The following is a 22614-nucleotide window of genomic DNA, read 5'->3' as shown; positions in this document are numbered from 1 at the left end:
AGGGGATCTCTATTTTGTACCATCTCTGTAGGTTGGGCTCACACTATCACAGGGAAGCGAAAAGCCTTCCATGGAGCAGAGCTCGTCGTCAGAGCCTGTGCAATCGACGCGAACTTTAAGCGAAGAAAACTTATCACAGCATAATGCGGCTCCATACTTTCAACATCATGAAGCATCGCTTGAGCCACTCGATTACCAAGACATGCTAAAGCAGCGATGGAGGCCCTCGTTCTATGAGCAAGTCACTCTTGCCGATTGTATGGAAAGTCGTGTTCAGGCAGCTGCTGAAAGAACTTCAGCTATGGGCTTCGATGCTTCCTCAAATTTGAGCCATGGGCGTTCCACTATCTGCGCCTCAATTCACAACACGGATCCAACCGCAGGGTTCAGAGCCAGCCCGAAGCTTGCCCCACAAGACACACTCGACGTAACTGCTGTCCTCACATCATGGGCCGTCAATGACGAAATTCTATCTTTACCTGAAATAATGTCACCCTGGCCGAGTTCTCTGTGCGCAGAAATTGATGAAAATCTAGAGCCTCAAGAAGTGTTGACTACTCCAGAGACAGTCATTCCCAAGCAAAGAAAGACCCAGAAAGGGCTTCCACTCATTTTCAAAGTGGACTCTGGTTCTGAAGAAATCATGACTGGACATGACACAGGCACAGAGGCTAACCACATGTCTCTCGAGCTCGCTCAGAAGCTCGGATACAAAATCAATAGGGAAGAACAGGAGAAAGGACTATTCCAACTTCCCACAGGCAAGATCATTGAATCTGTTGGACAAGTTATCGCTCAAATTCAATTCGCCCAAGGAGAAGGCTCCAAGACGTCAACTTTTACTTGCCAATTCAACGTTTTCTCCAAACTAGCCATGCCTGCACTCATTGGCATGGCTTTCCTGAATGCAACCGAAACTCTTACAACATATCGATCCCGACTCGCCACTCTTCCTGCAGGATGGAAACGATCGCTGCGCCTATGTGCCGTCGGGAATGCAACCAACGAAGTCAATTGCGTCTTAAACGGACGCGATGCAAAAGCTATCGCTGACACTGGGTCTGAAATCGCCCTCGTAAGCGGTGAATATGCGTTACGTCATGGGCTTCTATACGAGTATAGCTGTGAGGAACTTGAGCTGGCGGACGGCTCACTCGAGCATACAAGTGGATTCGTAGACCTTGTACTCGCAATACAAGACCCTGGGTCACATGACAGGAAGTGGACGGAGAAGAAAGTGCGATTTCACGTTCTCGAGTCTCTTCGTTTTGAGGTTCTTCTTGATGAGGCAATTGTTGAAGATTTCAAAATCTTTCAACGGGGTATCGCCTTTATGCTGCAATTGACCTCCAACATTACTGCCAGCTTGGCGTCGATTGCACATCTTCGGACCATAGATCAGTCGGTTGCGAATGGGAAAGAGAAGTTAAAAAGAAGATGGGCATTACTCTTGCAATCTGTCCAACTCTATACTGATAGTAAGCCATCTCTTGACCCCCATCAAACACTACTAATACGTATTAGCTACCTCAGCTCCTCCCGTCAGTGGTCAACCCACGTTTTCTCTAGAAAAAGCCGAGATTGAGAAAGAGATACGCACTTTGGATAAGAAACGGCTCCAGAGACGTGCGGAATTCCGGAAGACGTCGCCTACAGTGGCTGAAACCGAGCGCTCTAATCAAGAGGAGAGTCAATATCGGGCCGAAAGAGAGGTTCTTGTACAAAAGTTGAAAGCGCTATATCCGCCATGAACCACTACATATCATGCTGTATCAGGACGTGACCGGACTGTAGATATAAAGTGGGATCCCTGTCAAGCGCGAATAGTTAACCTTCTTCAATCAATTATCATCTAACGACTGTTTTTTAGCTATCATATCCCTCGGTTGTGAGTCCCCCTTGATCTTTTGAACGCGATATCTTATTCTGCCACAATATGCAAAATGTGTAACTCGAATGCAAAGACATAGCTCCGTGGCACTGCTCGAACAATCAATCGCTCAGGACTCAGGAACCAGTTGGGTATATGGTCTAACAGTATATGGCATTTGGCCACTCCATAAAGGAAATCTATAAAGATCGTTAGGAGAAAACAACTCCAATGGAATAGTTGAACTCCTCCTATCACAGATGTAGATCAGCGATCGAAAAGAGCTGTCAGGAGCGATCCCTATGTGACGAACTTTTGCAACAAGAATGGCCACGAGCCGTTTAGAAATCATCTAGCAGAACAACTGGCGAGAATGTTACGCCAGCCGCCGAGATCAGCGACGTGCCAGAGAAGGTAGGCATTTTCATCTTCCCACTTCACTCGTGCCAGCATGAAATCAAGAAAACACAATCGACATCAGCTCAAAAAGCGCCTATACCATATTTTTCGCCTTCACCTTCGCCCTCACCTCCCTCTCGGTACACATCTTCCAATACCACCTCAGCGACGCCCTCGCCTCAGTCGTAATCGCAAACGTAAGCAACAGCACCGGCACCGCCGTAACCCAAAACACCCACCCCTTACTCTCGCCGGGCAAAAAATCATCCGTCATGGAGAAAATCGCCGCAATAGTCGAAAGCGGCACAAACACCATTGTCACATTGGTAATCTGTGCCAGACTCAACGCATTCCGATTCGCCGCCTGCGCCTCCTGCATCGTCGTAAACTGGAGGTAAGACTGCAAAAACGCTTCGGCCATGGTAATCACCCTGCCGCAATAATCTTGGACGGTGAGCCACCCATCTCGTTCCCACTCCGGAGCGCCAGGGCGGTGTAAGCCGAGGACTTCGAATTGCTCTTTTACTTCTGAGCTGACGAGACCCATGATGTACTTGATGTTTACGACGAAGCCGAAGACTTCGTGGTGCCAGCTACTTATCAGTCCCTCGCCGAATTCACGCAAGTAGTCGCAGCGGTTCGTGTGCAAGATGGCGGTGCGCGGGTTCTGCTGGAGGCGCAGCATGTTGAGGATGCGGCGGCGCAGAAAACTCAGGAAGTAGCATACGGCTAGTCTGCGGGCGACGTTTGTGCAGCTGCGGGGGCCGATGGAGTGTGCGGGCTCATCGGGTGTGAGAGATAATATGTCGTCGAATATAGACTCATATTTGGGGCGTTGCCATGTACCGGACCAGTCGGAAGGGTTGGGTGGTAGGATGTCCAGGTCGGTGAATTCCGGGTCGAGACTGTGCATGCGGGTGTATGCATGTTCTTCTGAGCAGTGGTCTACAGGGAATTTGCATCCGTTTGCGAGAGATGTTACGGTCTCGCGGACTGGTGGGTCGACTATCAGCACCGCTATGGAGCCCGTCAGCAATTTCTGAGTGTGTGTGTGGAGTAGCTAGAGAAAGCGGCGCCATACAATCCCACGAGCCATCAGGTCTAACACCGGAGGTCCAAAATGATAGGGCGTGGTAGCTTTTTGGCTGGTCGAGAATCGGGGCTTTGGGGTCGTAACAGTATACATGGCGCTGGATGTTGAAGTCACAGCGGAAAATGTTGCCGTGCACTTCTCGGTCTGCGTCTATACGTAATGGCTGAGTAACAGCGTATCTAATGCTAAAATTCTTTTCCGAGTATCGGCGAAGGGGGTTACTGTAGTTGAATTCAGGTGTTGCTGGATCGGCCCAGTGGGCAGCGAAGAAGGTGGGGGGGATCCGTAGCTGCGCACCGAGTATCTCAAGGTAGTTGAAACCCAAATCTTCCAGTATAAAGAGTCTCTTTCGCGGTTGCAGTTCCTGTGCGGCTAGCGGATCGTCAAAATGGGCTTGGAGCCTTTGCGAATTCTTGAATATCTCCGGTTCGAATATTTCATCATCGCGGTACTCTATCACTGCTACTCTGCCTCTTTCTCTTTCCAAGGTTGTCTGGGCTTTTAGGTTGCGCAGGAAGTTTGGAAATAACCAGTGGAGTTGCAAGTCGATGAGGTCGTGGTATGCTTCGCGTGCATCCTTGTCGCAAAACGTTGTCGATCTCTCGTTCCAGGTACCGGTTGGTGATGATTTCTCGTCCATTGTCAATTGGTGGCCATTGGCAAGACAACTGATCGGTACCCTAACAACCGTTTAATAACGGTAGCTTCTACATGTCTGGGCAGGGGAGTATGGCCCAGCCTTGGGGGCGAAATCCTAGGAACCGTGGCTGTGTGTTGGTGGTGGTGTAGCACAGCTGTCCCATTGGCCCTGCGATGACTTTGGCCAGGGGAGTATGCAGACTGACTGCAGCATATCACGGGAAATACACTACCGGTGCTCGACTATGCTTGAACCGAGGTGAGGGGTTTCTTGCTCCTCCTGCTCCCATCGCCACTTCAAGTACGGCTTGAGTTCCTTGTCTGTTGGCACTACCCTTTTCCATTCTGGCTCAATCCCAACCACGCCCTCCGTGCCGCGTAGTCTATCCCGGTAAAAGATACGATAGCTATCAAGTGCATATGCACCCATGCCCGGCAGATGAGCAATTTCCCAGCCCTCTCGTTCGTCGTCGGGTCCTAATACCTCTCCGGGCCTGACATTTGTCCCACATCCACGGTCTGGGTAGTGCAACCTCCGGTATCTTCGTTGTCTGCATGGAGGCGCAGCAAGCCAGGCGTCTGCTAGGGCTATAAGCCGTATGGCCCGGATTCTATGCAGGCCTATGGGTTGGAGCATGTTGATTAGGTCGTGGAGCGGTGCTACGGATAGTTCGTTTGGAGAAGGATAGGCTGAGAGCAGCTCGAACAGCACCGGTCGGGCCATTTGGCCACGGGTTTGGTTCCATAGAATGGCCTGGACTACTAAGGCATACAGACTATCACATATGCGTTCTTGGATTAGACCGTACTTGGCAGGTTGGAGGGTTAAGCTGAGTCCTGAGGGCTGAGGTATTATACGAGGATGGTTTTGTTTATCGAGTCTGGTCTTGGTTGGAGAAGAATGCTTCTTCTTTTGGGGAAGTGGGGCGTGTTGCGAGGCACCCTCCCCGTGTGTTTGATTAGAGGGTCTAATTCGACGACTTCTTGTTACTACTGGCATAGCTGAATAGCCAAAGATAGCCAAAACACTTGCTTACATGCAGGAAGAAAGGATCATGGCTAGCTGGATCTTGTCATCCGGAAACATCAACTCCACTCCCGCGGCGCTAACAGCTAGAATCCCTACGTCATCGAAACGCCTCTGTTGTCCTGACGATCGAAACACACCGTCCAGCTAGAAATTGTTCAGACGGGATGGTGAGACCTAAAGAAAAGCCATGGTACCAATGCGTAACATATCGCGCAACGTAGTCCACACTAGGGTTTCTTCACAAGCACCCAGAAACCCGGACTTGGGTCTCGGTGCTATTCAACACAGTAGCACCGCCGTGATCAAACTCCATCCCAGTGCACGTCCTCCATCTCACGTTCACGTCGCACCTCACCGTAAAAAAAAACCTCAAGTCCCTTCATATCGCGGCATGACATATCAAACCAGCACCATGCTCCCTAAACTTGCCTGAACGCAAAGAATGAGGCTGCCAGCCATATGCTATCCCAACCAGCTGCCCCACCTCACCGTTTAGCTCCACCCGCAAAAAGCATAGAGCCTGCCTCGCCCACATAATCCGTCATCGGAACCTCTCGGATCATCATCATCATTGCTATCGTGCAAAAAAGCACGATCAAATGTGACCTTGTTTACCAATTGCATCCGTAGCCCAAACAAATAAACAAACAAAAAGAGTTGGACCAAAGGGTAAAGAAAAGCAACAATGCCTTCTTTCTCGGATGATGGAGACATGGAGGAGTGGGCAGATCATGCTTCAACAAACAAGCGCTACGAAGGCGAAGACACCAGTCCAACCACCCCCCGTGAATTAAAGGGCTGGTATGCGTATCCTATCGCTGCTGAAGTAAATTGATTTTTTTCCAACAACCCCCGGACTGTCCAAAAAAAAGACTAACTTGCACGTTTAGGTTTTTGCTGTTGTAGCTGTCGGTACGTCCCCCATACTCACCATCTACCCTTCCACCTTCTCAATCCCAATCGCAACCTATAAGAATAATAGACTTATGAGACCACACAGGCGCCTTCCTCCCCGTCCTCCTCGAGCAACTCGCCCGCGAAAACGGCGTCTTCTTCTCCGACCCCTCACGGCCATGCGTCTCTCATTCCACCTCTTCTCGCCGCGCCAGCGAGAAAGAAGCAGCACCAGCTTCTTCAGAGCAGTGCATGGTAACTTACCTCGGCATGCAAATGTCAACCAGTAGTCTCGCGCTGTATACATCGTCAGCGGCGGTGCTGCTGCAGGCGCTGGTGCTGGTATGTTTGAGTAGTTTTGCTGATTATGGTACGACTTCCCCCCGCCCTCTAATTATCATTACTATCTTTGACCTGAAGAATACTAAAACGGTGATTTCTAGGTCCATACCGCAAGAAGATGCTCATGATCACGTCGTATACGGGATCCGTCGCAAGTTGCCTCTTCATCTTCATCTCACCATCCTTATACCAACTCGCTCCTCTCCTCGTAATCATCGGCGTAGCGTGCCTGGGATGTTCATTTGTACTGCTCAACGCCTTTCTACCGCTGCTCGTTGCAAGCTATCCAGATAACAACGTTACTGGTGGAAAGGGGTTATCAGAAGACGATGATTCAGCCGTCGAACTCGACAGTTTAAACGCAGACAATGAAGCCGCAGCGTCACGCAGGCAAGATGCAGAGAGACTGGCACGCGATCTCGAGCGCTCTGCGCAGATAAGTTCAAAAGGAGTGGGATACGGATACATGGCTGCTGTATTTGTCGAGATAATCGCCATCCTCATCATCTTCGTCTTCAGCAAAACCTCGTTGGCCAAAACCTCGCCAACCCTCTCCATCCGCGTCGTGCTCTTCATGGTCGGCCTCTGGTGGGCCATCTTCTCCATCCCAACTTTACTCTGGCTACGCGAACGTCCCGGTCCCCCTTTACCCGTGCAGCAACGCAGCAACGCCTTCGCGTCCAGCGCATCCAAACTCCGCACTTTTCTCTTCTACACCTCCTTCTCGCTCAAAAGCTTCTGGACGACGCTGAAAAAAGCAGTCCGACTCCGTCAAACACTCATCTTCCTCATCGCATGGTTCCTCCTCTCCGACGCCGTAGCCACCATCTCGGGTACCGCCGTGCTCTTCGCAAAGACCGAACTGCACATGAGTACCATCGCCATTGCGCTCCTCTCCATCACCTCCATCGGCTCCGGCATCATCGGCGCCTTCGCCTGGCCACACATCCAGCGGCACTGGGCGCTCCAACCGAAAACAGTCTTACTGTGCTGCGTGGCCGGTATGGAGATAATCCCTCTGTACGGTCTCCTCGGCTACCTCCCCCTATTCCAGCGGCTCGGCTTTATAGGCTTGCAGCGCGCGTGGGAGATTTATCCCATAGCCGTCTTACACGGCATCGTCATGGGCGGAATCTCATCATATGCGCGCTCGGTCTTTGCGCCGCTGATCCCCGAGGGGAGCGAGGCCGCGTTCTTCGCCCTCTACGCTGTCACGGATAAGGGGAGTAGTGCTGTGGGACCCACGCTCGTAGGCCGTATCACAGACAACGCGGGCACGATTCGTCCCGCGTTTATCTTCTTGGCCGTCCTGGTTATGCTGCCTGCGCCGCTTTTGTGGCGCCTAGATGTTGAGCGGGGCAGAGAGGATGCGAGGGCGATGGCCGAGGGAGAGGCCAGGGGACGTGGCAGGTACGAAAGAGTCCGTACTGAGTGATTTTCAGCCGACAAGGTTCGGAGGTGCCGAGGCGAAGAAGGGGTATATGATATGAATTTTGTACAAGCCTCAAGTGGCTTTATTTTTTTTTCCTTTCCCTAGATAGTTTGTGCCTCGGCCTAGTGAAAAGGCACCGGCAAACGATAAAAGTGACGGCCGATTTTTTTTATGCCTGGTCTTGTATCTTGGGGCGCTTACTATCCCTGTCGTTGCTTTCGCCGAATCGCTTTCGTTCTCCGAGAGGCTTTGCGTTTGCGCCCGTGGCGCCGTCTCTATCCCTGTCTCTTGCGCCATGTCCATCTGGTCTGAACCGCTCATCCACACCGTACTCGCCCTTGTCCTTTCGTGGGCGGTCATCCCCAAAGTCTCCCCATTTACCCGTGTCCTCCGTCTTCATGTCTCTGTACCGGGTGCGTCCCTTTTTACCAAGCTTCGTCATATCCCGAATCTGCATGTATTCTGGTAGAATTTCGCGGTTTGTGTCGTCTTCGAAGCGGGCGTTCATAAGGTTGCGGCGGTCGACGCCGAGTTCCTTGAGTTCGTCGGTGAAGAAGGCACCCTTGTGGAAGTACTTTTGCATGTATTGCATTTGGCCGCGGTCGCCTTTTTCTTCCTTTTGTTTCTCAATAAATTCGCGGTCTTCGGCCTCACGCTCGGCGGCTGATAGGTTGCGCCGACGTTCAATCTCGGCGCGCTCCGCTTCAGCTTCTTCGATAGCGAGACGTTCACGCTTGATGCGCTTGAGTTCGCGAAGTTTCCAGGCTGCATATTCGGCGTCGGGATCGACCCCATCGGTGTCGTCGATGGCGTTGATGTCGGCGTCTTCGATGTCATCATCCCAGTCCTTTTTGCCTGCTGCCTTTTCGGCTATTCGTTGTTCGACCTGTTCCTGCACGAGTGCTCTTGCCTGTTCTTGTCGCCGTGCCTCTTCCTCTGCTGCTAACTCGTCTGCTGACTTGACAGGCGCCGTAATCTTGTTTCGCTCGCTCTTCTTCAGAAAGACTGGTCGCAGTAGTTTCTTTGGTGCCTCGTCTTCGCTACCCGATTCCTCCTCTGACGACTCGTCCTCATCGCTGCCGCTTCCACTGTCACTCCCACTCCCACTTCCACTGCCACTGCCATCTTTTTCTCCTTCGCCCTCGCTCTCAGTCTCGAACTCGTCTTCTAGCGCTTTACGCGCATCCTCGCTTTTTTGCCGCGACGCGAGTCTCGATTTGGCTGCCGATGATGCAATAGGTGCGGGTTTTGGTTTCGCGAAAGGTTTTAATTGGGGCTTTTGCTCTTCGTCCTCTGAGTCGGATTCTGAGCTGGACCGCTCCTCGGGTTCTGCGACTGCTGGCTTTCCAGCGAATTGGCGCGTGCGGACTGGTTGCGCGGTGAGCTTCTTAGGCTTTGGCGGCGGCATGGTTGAGAAATGTTTGAGTGGCGCGCAAATCGAGTGTAGAAACAGGCAGGCCAGTTGGAGCGCGAACGCGATACCGCGGCTGCAAGCGGCTTGGCGCGTAGGGCTGAGCCCAATCCGCTTGCAATTCATCACGACCACAATTATTATTTTTGACACTTAATTAGATCCTTCCCTCTGGATCCAATGCTTGTAACGTAGAATTTCCCATCTAGGTGGTTTTCAAAGGCTCTATTTCATGCCCAACGATATCCTGATTTTTTGCTTATATTATTATATGTTTTCAATTTTGGAAATGATGGCTAAAAAAGATACCATGTGTTTGCACTTTCTTCCTTCTTCATAAAATGGATATGTTAAAAGAAGAGCTAAGCCTACCCTAAGTCAAGCTACTTGAATAAGATACACCTCAGTTACGGTACAAAATATATTTACAATCATGATTCGTCAGAATAGTGTGAAGGCTGCCACCAATCATGTGCTCGGAAATAGACACCACGACATCATCAATTCATGCCATTCGACAAAAACTTTGCTTATGACTATGGGAAAGTAGAATTCAGATAAACCATGAGAAAAAAAATTCTTCACATCATCCGACATACCAGATCTTCTAGATAAAGTAATTTTTGCAATTATCCGCTCATCGGAGACAATACACTACTGTTTTTTAATGGCAGCTATTCCATCATGGATGATCATAATCCAGCCCATCACTGTTGCCAGCCGTAAAACACCAGTCATGAGAATTTCATCGTCTGTAACCCGTCCGGCTACGACGGATTTGGTAGAATGCACCCAATAACGCCTACGAATGCTATGATGCAGTAAGGAAAAAAAAAGCTTTGACCAAATCAAATGGCCAACAGAGAGCCTCCCAATAGTATAATGCACGCTCGAACGCAACAGATATCATGGCCACCGGACCAAAAGGTAACGCAAATATAGCTGAAAGGAGGCTAGTCGAGAGTTGATACATGAAGATGATGTAATGACCCATTTACCTGAAAACAGGTTGTTGGGGGATGGGGAGTTGGTTGAATTGGTTCGTCTCGGGCCAAGCACTACGGTCCATGTAGGGCAGCAAGCCCGACCGACGGTCAGTCATGGGTCGACCCAGTGGCTGGTACTGCATTTGATCGTATGCAATGTTACGCGCAGGGTTGTGGATCGATGTTTGGGGAGGTGGGACAAGCAGGGTGTGCACACCACGGACCGGTCGGTAAGGCGACTGTCGCTGGTTGAGGAAGTGCGAAGGCGACAGCTGACGAGAACCCGTTGCAGGATACGAAGTATTCACAGGCGACGACCCTGCAGATTGTAGATACGGGCTAACCTGACGAGGCTGCTCGGCAGAGGGTGTGTAGCTGTGAGGGAAAGCAGGAGGGGCTGAACTTGTAGGAGTGTTACTAGGCTGTGGCCATTGAACCGGTGGTGGGTATACCATGGCCATGGACCGGCCTCCAGGTACAGGCAAGGGGAGCTCAGACCAGGTCTTTGCTTGAGTAGGTGGTACTTGCTGAGGTGGAGGGATCGAGAGGCTGGGCAGAGGCGGCAGGCGGTTCACAGATGGCGGCGGTTCAAACGATCTGTTGATGGGCGTCTGGAGCGTGGGGATTGGAGGAGCGTTGCTGTAGGGTCCAGGGGCGAATCCGTGAGCCTGTCGCTTCGCTGGTGGTTCGTTGGTGTAGTCTGCACTGCGTTTGCGTTGGATTGAACCTAGCTCTGGAAGAGCACCAATGGGAGAAACGTTAGTAGACGTAGCCTGTGGTTGCAACAGCGGTGTCTTGGAGAGTGCAACGTGGCTCGGAGAGTACAGCGAGGTTTGCGGAGACGCTTGTTGCTGGGTCGGTGGTGAAGGGACCACGTTTGCAGGAACGCCGAGCATGTTCTGGGGTCCAACTGGGCTGACGGCGCCGGATGCGGGTATCTTGGAGGCCTGGTCAAAGAAGGTACCAAACTTGCCCAAAATACCGTGCCACTCGGTCCACTTTTCCTTTGAAGTAAAAAGACTGTAGCGCATATTGCTGAGGAATTCGACTTCCATGATGTGAACCTCTTGTACTGAGATGCCCGAGACTTCGGCCCACGTCTTGTTCGTATACGTGTTGTCATCGAGGAACTTGTTTCCAAGCATTAGCGCCACGGTGAGAAGACGGTATTCGCTGCCGGGCTTTCCCTTGACAGTTGGGTTGGTCTGCTTCAGCCTGTATATGAAGAGGAGTGCGAGAAGAATGACATTCTGTGCTACCTGGGTCGTCGTCAGAATGGTGGCTACCCATTTCCGGAAGCCAGTTGTAGGATGTGCATCTGGGACTAGAGGCTGCATGGGCTGGCGAGGCGAGGTTGTGTCAACGACTTGTTTCAGGGTGGCCGAACTCTCGAACCAGAAAAGACAGGTAATCTGCAAAGTTAGATAGGACGCTTTACTCGAAATAGGACATGCCACTTACCTCTGCTGCCAGTTGAGGAAGGCCCTCTTGTGGTGTGTTGATGGTTGGTGGGATGCGTAGATTTGGAGATATTGACCACTTCTTCTTTGGCGTTTGCGATGTCTCTTGTGCCTGTTGCTGTTGCTGTTGCTGTCGTTGCGGGCTGGGGCTTCTTGGTGCAGCTGCTGATCTCGAGTTGCCAATTGCGGGTAGTTGGTAGCCATACTGATTGCCAGAGCCCTGGTTGGATGGGAGCGAGACGACCCGTAGTGCGGAGCCAGGAAGGTCTGGAGGCGTAAGGGGAGCTCGAGAGGCTGTGCGGAGGGGGTCGTGATCGTAGGCGTTGGCCATCCTTGGATATGGAAGCTGCATGGCGTTGTCCAGCTTGGAGGATGGTTGAGGGCCGGGGGCGTAGAAGGTGAAGGAATGCTCCCGCGGGATGGCGTGAGGCATTGGACGGGGGAGCTGTAGCTCGAGCATGCGGACGACGGAAGGTGAATGAGGGTTTAGAGCAAGATCAAGGTGAGGGGGCGGTCATGGAAACGGCAGACAGCTATTGTTTGCAGAACGTCTGGCTCGAGGGCATATCCAGCAGAAGAGGCAGGTGGAGTGGAGGCAGACTAAAAAGAGAAACAAGAGGAGCCGGCGGGCCAGGTATGGATTGGAAGCAAGGAGCACGATGGCAACTATTGCGGATGACAGCCACCGGGGGTCAATGTTTGGGTGCTAAGCCAATGAAGGCAGCCTTTGTTGGGGACAGCGGGAAGCGACGCTTGGGCGGCGGCGGCGGCGGCGGGTGGTGGAGGACAAGGGCGAGGCGAGGATGGTGGGAATGGTGGGAGTAAGGGTGAGTGTCGGTGGGCATGGGGGGGAGGAGGAGTAGTAGTAATAGTAGTAGTACTTGGATAGAGGATATGAGAGAGAGCGGGCAAGCATGTATGTATTAGGTGGTAGGCGTATGTACTACGTAGGAGGTGTAGGGAGACGGACAGTCGGGGGCCCGCACACAGGCAGGGCAGATATGGCTTGGGGCCGTTGGATTTGAATAAAACATAGGTAATTCACACACACGGAGTCGTGAAGGGCTCGGAAGGTTCCAGGCAGGAGCGCGAGCAGGGTAGAAGGAACGCCCCAAGAGGCTGATCCAAAGCCGCGCTCTGACATCAACCGCGCCTGCGTGTTGCTAGCCGCGCACGGGCCCGGGGGGCACAAAGCAACCGGGGGCACGCCGCCAGGGCAGCGGCGACCCGCCAAGCCGCGCGGGCGGATTAGCTGATTAGCTGATTAGTGCGAGTGTGAGTGCCTGCCTGCCTGCCTGCTTAGCTGCTGGCTGCTATCGCCTGCACGCTGAGTGGCCCCGGGTCGTGGTAGTGACTAAGTGTAGTCGGTGGTCAGTGGTAAGAGGGCAGGAGCGACCGACTGACTGACTGACTGACTGAATGCGCAGGCACAAGCGACTGCCCGGCCGACCGATTGCGACTGCCTGACTGACTGGCTTCCTGGCTGCATCTGGCTAGCGGGGCCTAATAGCTGGGCTGCCTGGCCGACTGGCTGGCTGGCTGGCTGACTGACCGACCGACCGACTGACTGACTGACTGACCTACTGGCTCCCGCTGAGTAGAGAAGTGTGTGTGTGCGTGTGTGAGTGTGTGAGAGCAGAGGCATAGCAAAGAGGCCAGGCCAGGCCCGGGTCAGATGGCGTCAAAGAACCACTCGCTCCCTCAACCAGCCCGGCTGCCAACCACAACCACGACCAACCGACCAAGACGACGACCACTGCCTACTATGGCTACTACGGCAATTGTCTACACACGACTACGCCGACTTACATACCCACGATGCCGCTTCCGCCTACGCCCAAGCCTCTAGGGAAAACAAGGGCCCAGCTGCGCCGCCCACCAGTGTCATCATCATCAATCCCATCATGGCCAGCGTCATCCCAATCCTCATCGTGGTTGTCATTAATTATGGTTGTTGTTGTTATTATTATTATTATTATTATTGTGATTATGATTATGAGTACCGTTACCTACCCTGTCCCTCGCACCAGCCATGATCAATCTACCCACATAGCATCCAAGCATATCTAAGTACTCTACGCAGTCTCAGCCTGCCTCGCTCGCCGTAATACATACCACACACCCACCACTCCCACCCACACACGCACAACCTGGCTGCACATGCGACAACGGCACCCTCGAACCGGCTCCCACTCCCACTCCTACTCCCATTCGCACATGCACCGTGACTTTTGCAGCAGCAGCAGGAATTGCCGGAAGCGGAGGCGCTGAGTGCAGCTTGGGCGGGTTTGCGGATAGCGTCGTGCGAGGCCGTGCAGCTGCGCATCCGTGGTCCATCCAGCAACAATAACAACAATCATCATCTCACTCACGCCTCCACCACCACCATGTCCACCACCCACACGCTCGCATCTGATACTACTACTACACACACACACACACACACACACACACACACACACACACACACACACACACACATGCACTCTTACACGCACACACGCACACACTTACTCACATGTACACATACGCGCGCGCACACACTCACACACTCTCTCTTACACACACACCCCTCCATCCATCCATCGCTCATATCACTCGCGCCTTCATTTCCGGCCCTGCCGTGTTTGACCTGCAGCGCTTGTCACTGGCCGTGCTGCACCACTCGTCGCCGGCCATGCCAAAAAAGCACCCTGCGATGCCGATGCAAAGACTGCCGTGCTGCCACCACACTCAGAAGCGATACGAACCAGGCCGCCCAGCCAGACCGCGGACTAGCGGACTCGCGGTCTTACTTTACCCTAAGCATGCCCTAAATCCGAGCCCGAACCCTGTCCAACGCGACGCTTTGCAGGCTGAAGTTTGAGCGGGTGCTGGTGATCGTCAATCCTCTGTTTTTTTCTCTCTGCCCTCCGTCTTGCCTTGGTGTGACTTGCAATCATTGAGTGGATCCCACCACGCCCTGTCTGTGTCGAGGGCTCGGCCTGCCTTGTATCTTTGCCGGGCCAATAGCCGCTCAACACCCTTTCCCGACGCTAGATAGCAGCTCGTTATTGAAGCATGTCCGCCTGTCCGCCTGCCTGCTGAGCACTGCTGCTGCTGAGCACTGCTGCTGAGCCCTCCAAGCAAGGCGAGGACAGGGCAGAGCAGGGCAGGGCAGGGCAGGGCAGGGCAGGGCAGGGCAGGGCAGGGCAGGACAGGGCAAGACAAGGCAATCTGCACTGCACAACCGCCCCTGACCAAACGCATATTGCCTTACCTTGCCTTGCCTTGCCTTGGGGGTTCTGTTGCGCGCGCCTTAGTTACTGCATTCTGGCTCCTTGCACGCGTCCACCCAAGCCCCCCGGTGGATGGTTCCAAGATGCCCGAATTAGTTGGCGTGCACACACGGCCTGGGGCACCCACTCATCTCGGTCCTCTGCCTTGCCAACAAGTGTGTTGCCATGCCATGGCCCTCTTCCCTCCCATCCCTCCCTCATCCAGACCTGACCTGCCGCGGGCTGGCGGGTTGGCGGGCTGGTGGGTTGATGAGTCGCTACCTGCGTGCAGTAGTAGCAATAGCAGCCGCAGCAAGCCCACACACGGTGGTTCGCGGATGCTGACCTGTTGACTGCTCCTAGCACCTCCACCACCCGTCCTTGGGAGCGAGCCATGTTTGCTTTCTCTCGACTAACTGCCCTTTGCCTGTCTCGTCTGGCCCACATCCTACACAGCCCATGGCCCATGGCCCATGGCCCATACCCAGCAAGCAAGTCCAAGCAAGCAAAATCGGCCATGTCTGCAGCCGACGCCTCTGCTGAGAAGGGCCCGCTGCGCTAACCGTGGAACCGTAACCGTGACCGTGACCGAGATATTGCTTTGGCAGGCAAGTTTGCAAGGGATTCGCTCCAGCCCCGTAATCTATCCATAGCACCATCTGTGGCGCCGGTGAAGCGCAGCTTCGCAATGCAATGAGAATGTTGCTGTGCAATGGTGGAGCATCGTTGCGAGCGCCCGTCATGCGCAATGAGGTGCAGGGGTGTCGGTGAAAAAAAAATCGATGCCCGCGTAATCAACGGCGGCCCTCCATGACACGACACGACACGGACAATGGGCAAAAGGCTTTGGCAGCAAGGAAGCAGAGGCATGATTGCATTGCACATGCCTGTTTAGCTCAAAAGTCTTGTCCGGCGAAGATCAAGTGGGTAATAGAATACGGCGTGCCATCATGTATCGGTTCCATGTCGGTGTTGGGGGGTGGGAGGGGGTCGAGATCTCAAACACGTCCGTCCACCTTTCGCTACAGGCAAACGGGATGCTCGGGATGGCCGTCTAGCTGCTTGTGGCGGCGAATCACTGCCAAGCGCCCTCCAACCGTGGAAGCCCGCTCGTCGTGTTGCAATGGTGATGCATCTATCGAGGCTAGCTCGCCCGGGCGCCCTCAGCATCTTCACACTCGCCCAAGTCCAGAGTCAAGTGATACCGTCTGTGTATACATAGACACACAAAGGACATCGTCAACCCCCATCGCCTGACCACCTCTGCCCGTGGAGACGAAGCCGCCTAGAGGGAGCTCACATCTCGGCCGTCCTCACGGCTCACGGGCGACGCTCGGCTCCGCTTTCCCTTCGTCATTCATTGATTGCACCACTTGCCATTCCGCTGCCTTTCCCACCACTGCCACCCCCCCCTTCTTCCCCTCCCCCCCGATTTAAACTATGTATACGATGATGAGTATTAGCGCGAGTCGTTACCCGGCGCGCCCAGCCATGGATATTTGCGCTGCCTGGTGTATGACCCGCCTATGCCAGTTGCGGCACATGTATTAGCTTGCCCATATGGCGCGCTGAGACGTACCGTGCTTCTATACGACGCGTACACATGGGGATATGTCATCCATTGTCAATAGAAAATCCGCCGTCTGTTTCGCTGCAATCAAGTCTGCCGAGCCGCACCATGGTAGCTCATCTAGTGCGACCTTTATTGTGCCCCGCAATCCGGCGACAAGATATCCGCTGCTACTGGGATGAGACAAGGAAAAGGAATCAAAAAAACACCCCCAGACCCAGTGCGACTGACTGACCGAGCAGCGAGTGCGAGCCTTTGACGGCACGCGCAAAACACGAACATCCCCTTGTTGCCTGCCTGGATGCAGTCAGAAACGACCCGTCACGCCCTGTCCGCAAATCCGCTGGCTGTTGGCTGCTGGCTGCTGGCTGCTGGCTGCTTCTCGCCTTGGCTTGTCAAAAAACCACTACGCCGCTACGGCTCCTTCAATCCGGACTACCACAACGAGTCTGGCCTTTGCCGCGGCCCTGCAAAAGCACACACGCCCATGGACGCACAGTCTGGTGCAAGCCAAACGCCTCATGCCGACTCAGCACCGTGTGTATTCCTTTGCCACACACACTCTCTCTCACAAAACCCACAGCCTTGACGTTAGTTTCTTCACACCGCGTCCTCCACATCCATCTCACACTCATCCCCGCTCTCTGGCGCGCTCAAACAGGTAGGTAAGACGACCCCTGGCGAATAAGCACAGCGGAACCCCACGCAATTACGCCTCTATCCAAACAACGACCCAAACCCAAGGCATCCGTGTCCGTGTCCGGCTCGACGCATTCCTTGCTCGACTTTGTACATATGCCGTTGTATCAAAGCTATAGTGAGATGCAACCATCCGGCCTCAAGCTCTTGATTGTCGCACAGTGTCACAGCATGCTGACTGGTCAGGCCACCCGGCGGGAGCAATAGCCTTCATCAAGGGGTTACCACTGCTTGCTTTGCACCGGAAATTGAATAAAAATGTATATGTACAAGGGGCCGGTGTATCGATCTGCGCAGTTGTGTGTGTGTGTGTGCTCGTGTGTGTCTGGTGCACATACACTTACTTGCTCACTTTCGCACATATGACCCAAAGCACCCATTTCCGCTCCTGCTTCGGCCACGACGCATCATGGTCGTAGGTGGATGCGTTACGCCACATGGGCCATTTTAGCGAAGGACCCCCATATCTGTGTGACCGGGTTACATACCGTACACCTCATAACACCCCTTGCTTCCAAGGACATGCAGCGTGTTCCTTCTATTTGCGCCTACGATAACGGTCCCGACGTCGGCCAGGACCTTGTCAATAATCACTACTACTGATTACTACTATTCCTCCTACTACTCACATACATACCACCATCACCGCCACCACCCAAATTATCTCAGGCTAGCTCGCTAACACTGCACCCTTCCTTACTTTGTCATGGGCAATATGCTTTCGCCGGCTACATAGCACATGATCCAAGTTCCGTTGGTCGCCTAACGTTGGTTATTAGACCAACGATGATCTTACTACTAGCAGCAACTTGAAATCAGGCGGTGCTCTTGATACCTTCAGCCACCATGTCACCAGCCCATTGCAACCAACAAAATAACCCTTGTGCCTGGCGGATATCGCAACACCACTTTGCCAGGATGCACGTCTGTGCTTTGCTTTCTTTCTGATGCATCGCAAAGTCAGATTGTCATCGCCAACCATGAGTGCTTTGTTCGCTACAGATGGGCGCGCACGTATGACGGGCAGTTTCCAACCCATCCCTGAAAAAAAATACGCCGCAGCACCTCTTTTACTTTGGCACTCATACATTACACTTCCAACTTTTCCCCCTTCCAAGGATTCGCAAATGATGAATGTGTACATGTTTTCTCACGTCAACACGAGAGTGTCTGTCCGGGTCCCCTGCGCCACCTTGCATGTCATCAAGAAAAAAAAATAGTTCGGGATACCCCATCCTATTTTTGCCCTGCCCGTTTCCAAAATGTTGTACCAGTTTAGGCCGTGTGCATTTCGCCCTAAAAGATAAACCGACCTGTCCTCGCCACAAGACACACACAATATATGCTCAGCCTCGTACAACCCCAGCAGGGAAGGGTGGAAACCGCAGGCAAGCCCCCAGCCCAAGCCCAGCCCGTTTTTTTCCTTGAATCAAAGCATCTTTGTAAGACACGCAGCCCTGTCTCACTTCACTCACTTCCTGGTGCCTCCGGCTCATGTAACGCCCGCTCCGTCGGGAGCTGCTTGCCCAACCACATTGTTCAACTCACTCCTCCTTTTGTCTATTACACGTATACATCCTCTGTGGACAAGGGAATCAATATGTCTAGACCCCCCACCTTACATACACACACACGCACGCACACACGCGCGACATAATGCACTTACGCGTCGGTCCAGCATCCGCCCTCTCGCTTTTTTTCTCTTTGCAGATGCGCACATGTTCATGTATGGACGTTTTCTTGCGCTTGCTTGGTCACCTGGGCATACATATGCAATGTGTTGGACAACAGGTTTCTAGCTTGGCGCTTTCGCCACCGAATTGACCGAATTGACCGACCGGATAACGCTGCTGGTTTGTCAAAGAAATGCGTCTCTGGGCGGTATAAGCGAAAGATTCTTCTCGGCTTAGCTCTGGTTTTTTGGATGGTTCCGTTGTTCCCCTTCTCCGTGTCGTGTGAGTACAACCACTATAACTCCGTCCCCATCGTTATCTTTCCATTCTTGTTTCTGGACGCTATACCCGGTTTTCCCTTGTTCTGCTTGTGGATACCTACATAACCTCCCCATTTTTTCTTTTCTTTTTTTCTTTTCGTCCGTACGCCAACATCATAGCAATTGAACTTATGAAATACCTTACTCTTTGCATATGAGCGGGAGGAAAAAAATTTCATGCGTCTTTGCATTACCGACAGGTTATCCGCCGTGTCCGCCCATGAGATGGAAAACGGGACCAAGTCGGAACTGCATTTCTTCTCACGGCAATAAGCCCAGTCACCATGTCCTCTTTCTTGATAATATCCTTCTGGAAAGAACGGATGGCATGGGGCTTACGAAAGGTATATTGTTCGTATATGTAGGGGATGCATGGTTTGAGTATAGTTGCCCCGGGCAGGGGGGAATAAGCCAATCAGACGTCCGAATGGGGTAAATCTTACGTGCAGAAGGGCGGAACTCAGGTCCAAGTACATTCACACAGAACGCAGGCAAGTAAACGGGATGGGACTGCCTGAACAAGAAGAGAGGAAGGGTAGGTATCGAGGCAGTTTTTTTCATTCGCAAGCACCTGATCTCCAAGAGTTTTTTTTCTCTCTTTCTTTCTAAGCACTTTGCCGGTGAAAACGCGACTTCCATACGCCCACACCCTCACACACCATCACCCACCAACCGCTGCTCGTTCATCTCCCATGTCCGTATCCCTAAGCACACCTTCTCTTCCCCTCTCCCTCTCCCCCCAAAAAAACAACTCATCACCTTACTATTCTCGGTCTTTCCCCCTTTCCACACAACAATCCAATACTCGTAAAACCCCCTCACCCCACATCCCACAATCCTCAATCCATAACTCTTGAACCCGTATACACACACACACACCCCTCACAATCCCTTCCCCCCCAACCCCAAACCCCATCTATAAATAACCCCGCCGCCCCGCTACAACCCCCCAGCCTCGTCATCACCCAAATCTCCGAACAAAACAAAGCCCCCCCCGTACTTATGTGCACGCTCTTTATGCTCCACATCCCCCACATACCTTCTCCCTTCTTGTCCCGAGTGAGAAAGAGAGAGAGAGATAGATAAAGGGAGGGAGATTAGAGGAGAGGAGAGAGACCTAGCTTGGCTGGCGTTTCAAAGCTGGGGGGATACGGGTTTCATGTTGCTGATTTACACGAGGAATTGACCGAGGGAAGGGGGCTAGGTTTATTGGGATGTGGATTTTGAGGGTGTGATGGATGGATGGGGGAGAGGGAAGGAGGGGGGGGGGGTGGGCGGAGGTGTACGTAAGGGAGAGGTATTCACATTCATAGTTTAGTTGTTGATATATACATAGATTGGTTGGAGCAAAGATGGCAAAGGTAAGATATATATCTCCTCTTGCAAAGGGATACTAAAAGTCACTTTTCGTTTCGTGATACAAGTCAAGTGCATATCATGTACATTATATTCTACAACCCGCAACGACATCTGCCTTGGACTAGAATAACCTATTATCGGCACTAGCCTTGGCGGCATCGCGTCTTGCGCTCTGCTTCTTCCTGTCCTTTGCCTCACCTGGTGGCTTGAAGAACAAACTGGGGCTCTCGCCCTGCTTGAGCGTGTAATTCAGGTACCCTCTATGCGCTGGGTCACGGTAGTACTCGATATCCTTTCTCGCCGTAGCGTCAGGCAACCTGTACTTGTATTTTGCGCCAACCTGCTTCATGACTGCGGCCATGGCTTCGGACTTCTTTTCCTCAGCGGCGGTTTGCAGCGCGGAGAGAATAGGAGACGGGATTTTGACGGCGGAGGAGCGGCTGGTCAGCGCAACGAGCGAGGGCGAGGCTTGCAGCGAGATAGTTGGGTGTGATTCCCCGCGTAGCACGCGCTTGATGGCTGTGGGCGAGTAGAAGCGGGTAGTTACGCTGCCGCCGAGGGCTTCGATGCGCTCAATGGCTTCGCTCGATGCCCGAGAGACGACAATGTGGATGGGCGTGGTGAGTTGCTCGGGATTCTAAACGAGTTCAATTAGCATTGTGCACCACATGCCCCCCCTTCTTCCCGATCTTTCATACCCTTGCCAACAGCTTCACGCCGTGTCTCTTTACGCCATGCAAACACCGTGACTTTGCCAATTCCTTCATAGTAATGGGCTTCTTTGGGTCCAACCGTCCCTGGTCAATCCAGCTTTGTATCCGGTCCAGATTGATTGGTGACATCTCTACCTTGAACGGATTGTGTTTCCCCCGCCCTCGCTCGGGATTTGTGATCCATTGTGGTGTCTGACCTCCCTCGAATCCAGCGGGCACTTTGCCATGAGCGTGTTGTCCCTTTTGACCTCGTCCTGCCGTCTTTCCTTTTCCCGAGGCAGGACCCCGACCTCGGCGGATCTTTTTATTGTAGGCCCCGGTGTTGTCGGACAGCGAAGAAAGAATCGAGGCGCAGCGCTGCTGGGCGGGCAGCACGAAGGCGTTGGCTAGCGGTGTCGCACATAACCGCGAGGGTGACGATATGAGTGACGAGGCGAGTCGGACAGCTCGCACCCGTGGTGGCATGGCTGTTTGTTGGCAATTGGCGTCCCGGAGTGTTGGTGGAGTTCGACTTGCGAAGATTCGATGATGATTAAGCCTCCGGGGTCTAACCGCATTAGGCCGAGCACTCTCTGGTCATGAGCATTCTGAACATCAACTGTAACTATTTTTGGTCATATTTTGATCGCCATAGTGATATGAGTATTTTAGATTGCTCAAGACTGATTGTTCAATTTCAAGCAAGTTTGGTGATTGCCCTACTCCCTACGCGGCCACGGTTGCTTGCAATATTCACTGGAGTGATGCGCGCGGAATTATGAAGACGTTGTTTTGGTCAAGATCGTAAAAGTCTTCTAGTAACGAGAACGCTGTGGAAATCTCTAACTTGTTGTAATCATGGTACTGATCCCCAAACATGTTTGTAGCACACATATTCAGACTACCAGTGATCAAACCAATCTAGCCCTCGCGAATAGTCACCTGGAGTCTATTGTTTGATACTGGCAGCCGAAACAACCTTTGTTGTTTCCAATTTATGTTGATTGTTCCTGAGTTTGAGTCTGCGTGGGACGTTCTGGAACAATATCGAGTAATACTTATACAACAGGGTTCTCAATACACAATATTCATCTAAAGTCCTCATCCCACGTCTATATGCTTCCTCCGTCAAACATCTGTTGCCCGTATATAACAGGAACTCTGCAAAATTAAACGGCTTATACCAGTTGTATATCCAGCACATTGGAATGAGTCTATATCGCAAGAACCAAATTCTCGCATACTCTATCGAATATAAAGACACCGCAGTCCCCTGGAGAAGTGGATAAAAGCTGTTCAAGTTTAGTGTATAGACCTAGCAGATCTCCAGAATGCTGGTTGGAAGCGGACGGTAAAGGTACCAGAGGCCGCCGAACTCAATTCCGAATATGGCCTGTTCTTACACCAGGTCCCCGGTATCACGCAGCTGCGACAAAGGGCTTTCGGTCCCCTTGGTGGCTATTTGCTGGCAGATGATATGAGACTAGG

The 22614-nt window shown here is 52.6% G+C and overlaps 9 protein-coding genes across 9 annotated transcripts; 3 read left to right on the top strand and 6 right to left on the bottom strand.

The window, feature by feature from the left end:
• Nucleotides 1-70: 70 nt before the first annotated feature.
• COCMIDRAFT_281 (uncharacterized protein) lies at nucleotides 71-1751 on the top strand (the record flags this gene model as incomplete). The annotated part of the gene is made up of 2 exons (XM_007684108.1): nucleotides 71-1478; nucleotides 1525-1751. The coding sequence occupies 2 exons, from the start codon at nucleotides 71-73 to the stop codon at nucleotides 1749-1751; spliced, it is 1635 nt and encodes a 544-aa protein (XP_007682298.1).
• A 612-nt stretch (nucleotides 1752-2363) lies between these two features.
• COCMIDRAFT_80375 (uncharacterized protein) lies at nucleotides 2364-4002 on the bottom strand (the record flags this gene model as incomplete). Its single annotated transcript, XM_007684223.1, has 2 exons — nucleotides 2364-3286; nucleotides 3351-4002. The coding sequence occupies 2 exons, from the start codon at nucleotides 4000-4002 to the stop codon at nucleotides 2364-2366; spliced, it is 1575 nt and encodes a 524-aa protein (XP_007682413.1).
• A 228-nt stretch (nucleotides 4003-4230) lies between these two features.
• COCMIDRAFT_31619 (uncharacterized protein) lies at nucleotides 4231-5001 on the bottom strand (the record flags this gene model as incomplete). Its single annotated transcript, XM_007684155.1, has 1 exon — nucleotides 4231-5001. One exon carries the CDS (start codon nucleotides 4999-5001, stop codon nucleotides 4231-4233), a length of 771 nt encoding a protein of 256 aa, XP_007682345.1.
• Nucleotides 5002-5716: 715 nt separating this feature from the next.
• COCMIDRAFT_80448 (uncharacterized protein) lies at nucleotides 5717-7702 on the top strand (the record flags this gene model as incomplete). Its single annotated transcript, XM_007684222.1, has 4 exons — nucleotides 5717-5857; nucleotides 5938-5947; nucleotides 6023-6295; nucleotides 6369-7702. 4 exons carry the CDS (start codon nucleotides 5717-5719, stop codon nucleotides 7700-7702), a joined length of 1758 nt encoding a protein of 585 aa, XP_007682412.1.
• A 166-nt stretch (nucleotides 7703-7868) lies between these two features.
• Nucleotides 7869-9107, bottom strand: COCMIDRAFT_31617 (uncharacterized protein; the record flags this gene model as incomplete). Its single annotated transcript, XM_007684154.1, has 1 exon — nucleotides 7869-9107. One exon carries the CDS (start codon nucleotides 9105-9107, stop codon nucleotides 7869-7871), a length of 1239 nt encoding a protein of 412 aa, XP_007682344.1.
• Nucleotides 9108-9678: 571 nt separating this feature from the next.
• On the top strand, nucleotides 9679-9909 carry COCMIDRAFT_80223 (uncharacterized protein; the record flags this gene model as incomplete). The annotated part of the gene is made up of 1 exon (XM_007684221.1): nucleotides 9679-9909. A coding segment is annotated over one exon (231 nt), but the record flags the coding sequence as incomplete, so codon positions are not given.
• Nucleotides 9910-10104: 195 nt separating this feature from the next.
• Nucleotides 10105-11989, bottom strand: COCMIDRAFT_80369 (uncharacterized protein; the record flags this gene model as incomplete). Its single annotated transcript, XM_007684220.1, has 2 exons — nucleotides 10105-11508; nucleotides 11558-11989. 2 exons carry the CDS (start codon nucleotides 11987-11989, stop codon nucleotides 10105-10107), a joined length of 1836 nt encoding a protein of 611 aa, XP_007682410.1.
• A 2869-nt stretch (nucleotides 11990-14858) lies between these two features.
• On the bottom strand, nucleotides 14859-15332 carry COCMIDRAFT_21451 (uncharacterized protein; the record flags this gene model as incomplete). The annotated part of the gene is made up of 1 exon (XM_007684131.1): nucleotides 14859-15332. The coding sequence occupies one exon, from the start codon at nucleotides 15330-15332 to the stop codon at nucleotides 14859-14861; it is 474 nt and encodes a 157-aa protein (XP_007682321.1).
• A 5223-nt stretch (nucleotides 15333-20555) lies between these two features.
• Nucleotides 20556-21612, bottom strand: COCMIDRAFT_80168 (uncharacterized protein; the record flags this gene model as incomplete). The annotated part of the gene is made up of 2 exons (XM_007684219.1): nucleotides 20556-21071; nucleotides 21133-21612. 2 exons carry the CDS (start codon nucleotides 21610-21612, stop codon nucleotides 20556-20558), a joined length of 996 nt encoding a protein of 331 aa, XP_007682409.1.
• Between the last annotated feature and the right edge of the window lie 1002 nt (nucleotides 21613-22614).

Source organism: Bipolaris oryzae, assembly GCF_000523455.1.
Source record: "Bipolaris oryzae ATCC 44560 unplaced genomic scaffold scaffold_1, whole genome shotgun sequence".
NCBI lineage: Eukaryota > Fungi > Ascomycota > Dothideomycetes > Pleosporales > Pleosporaceae > Bipolaris > Bipolaris oryzae.
This window is presented reverse-complemented; position numbering and strand designations above follow the sequence as displayed.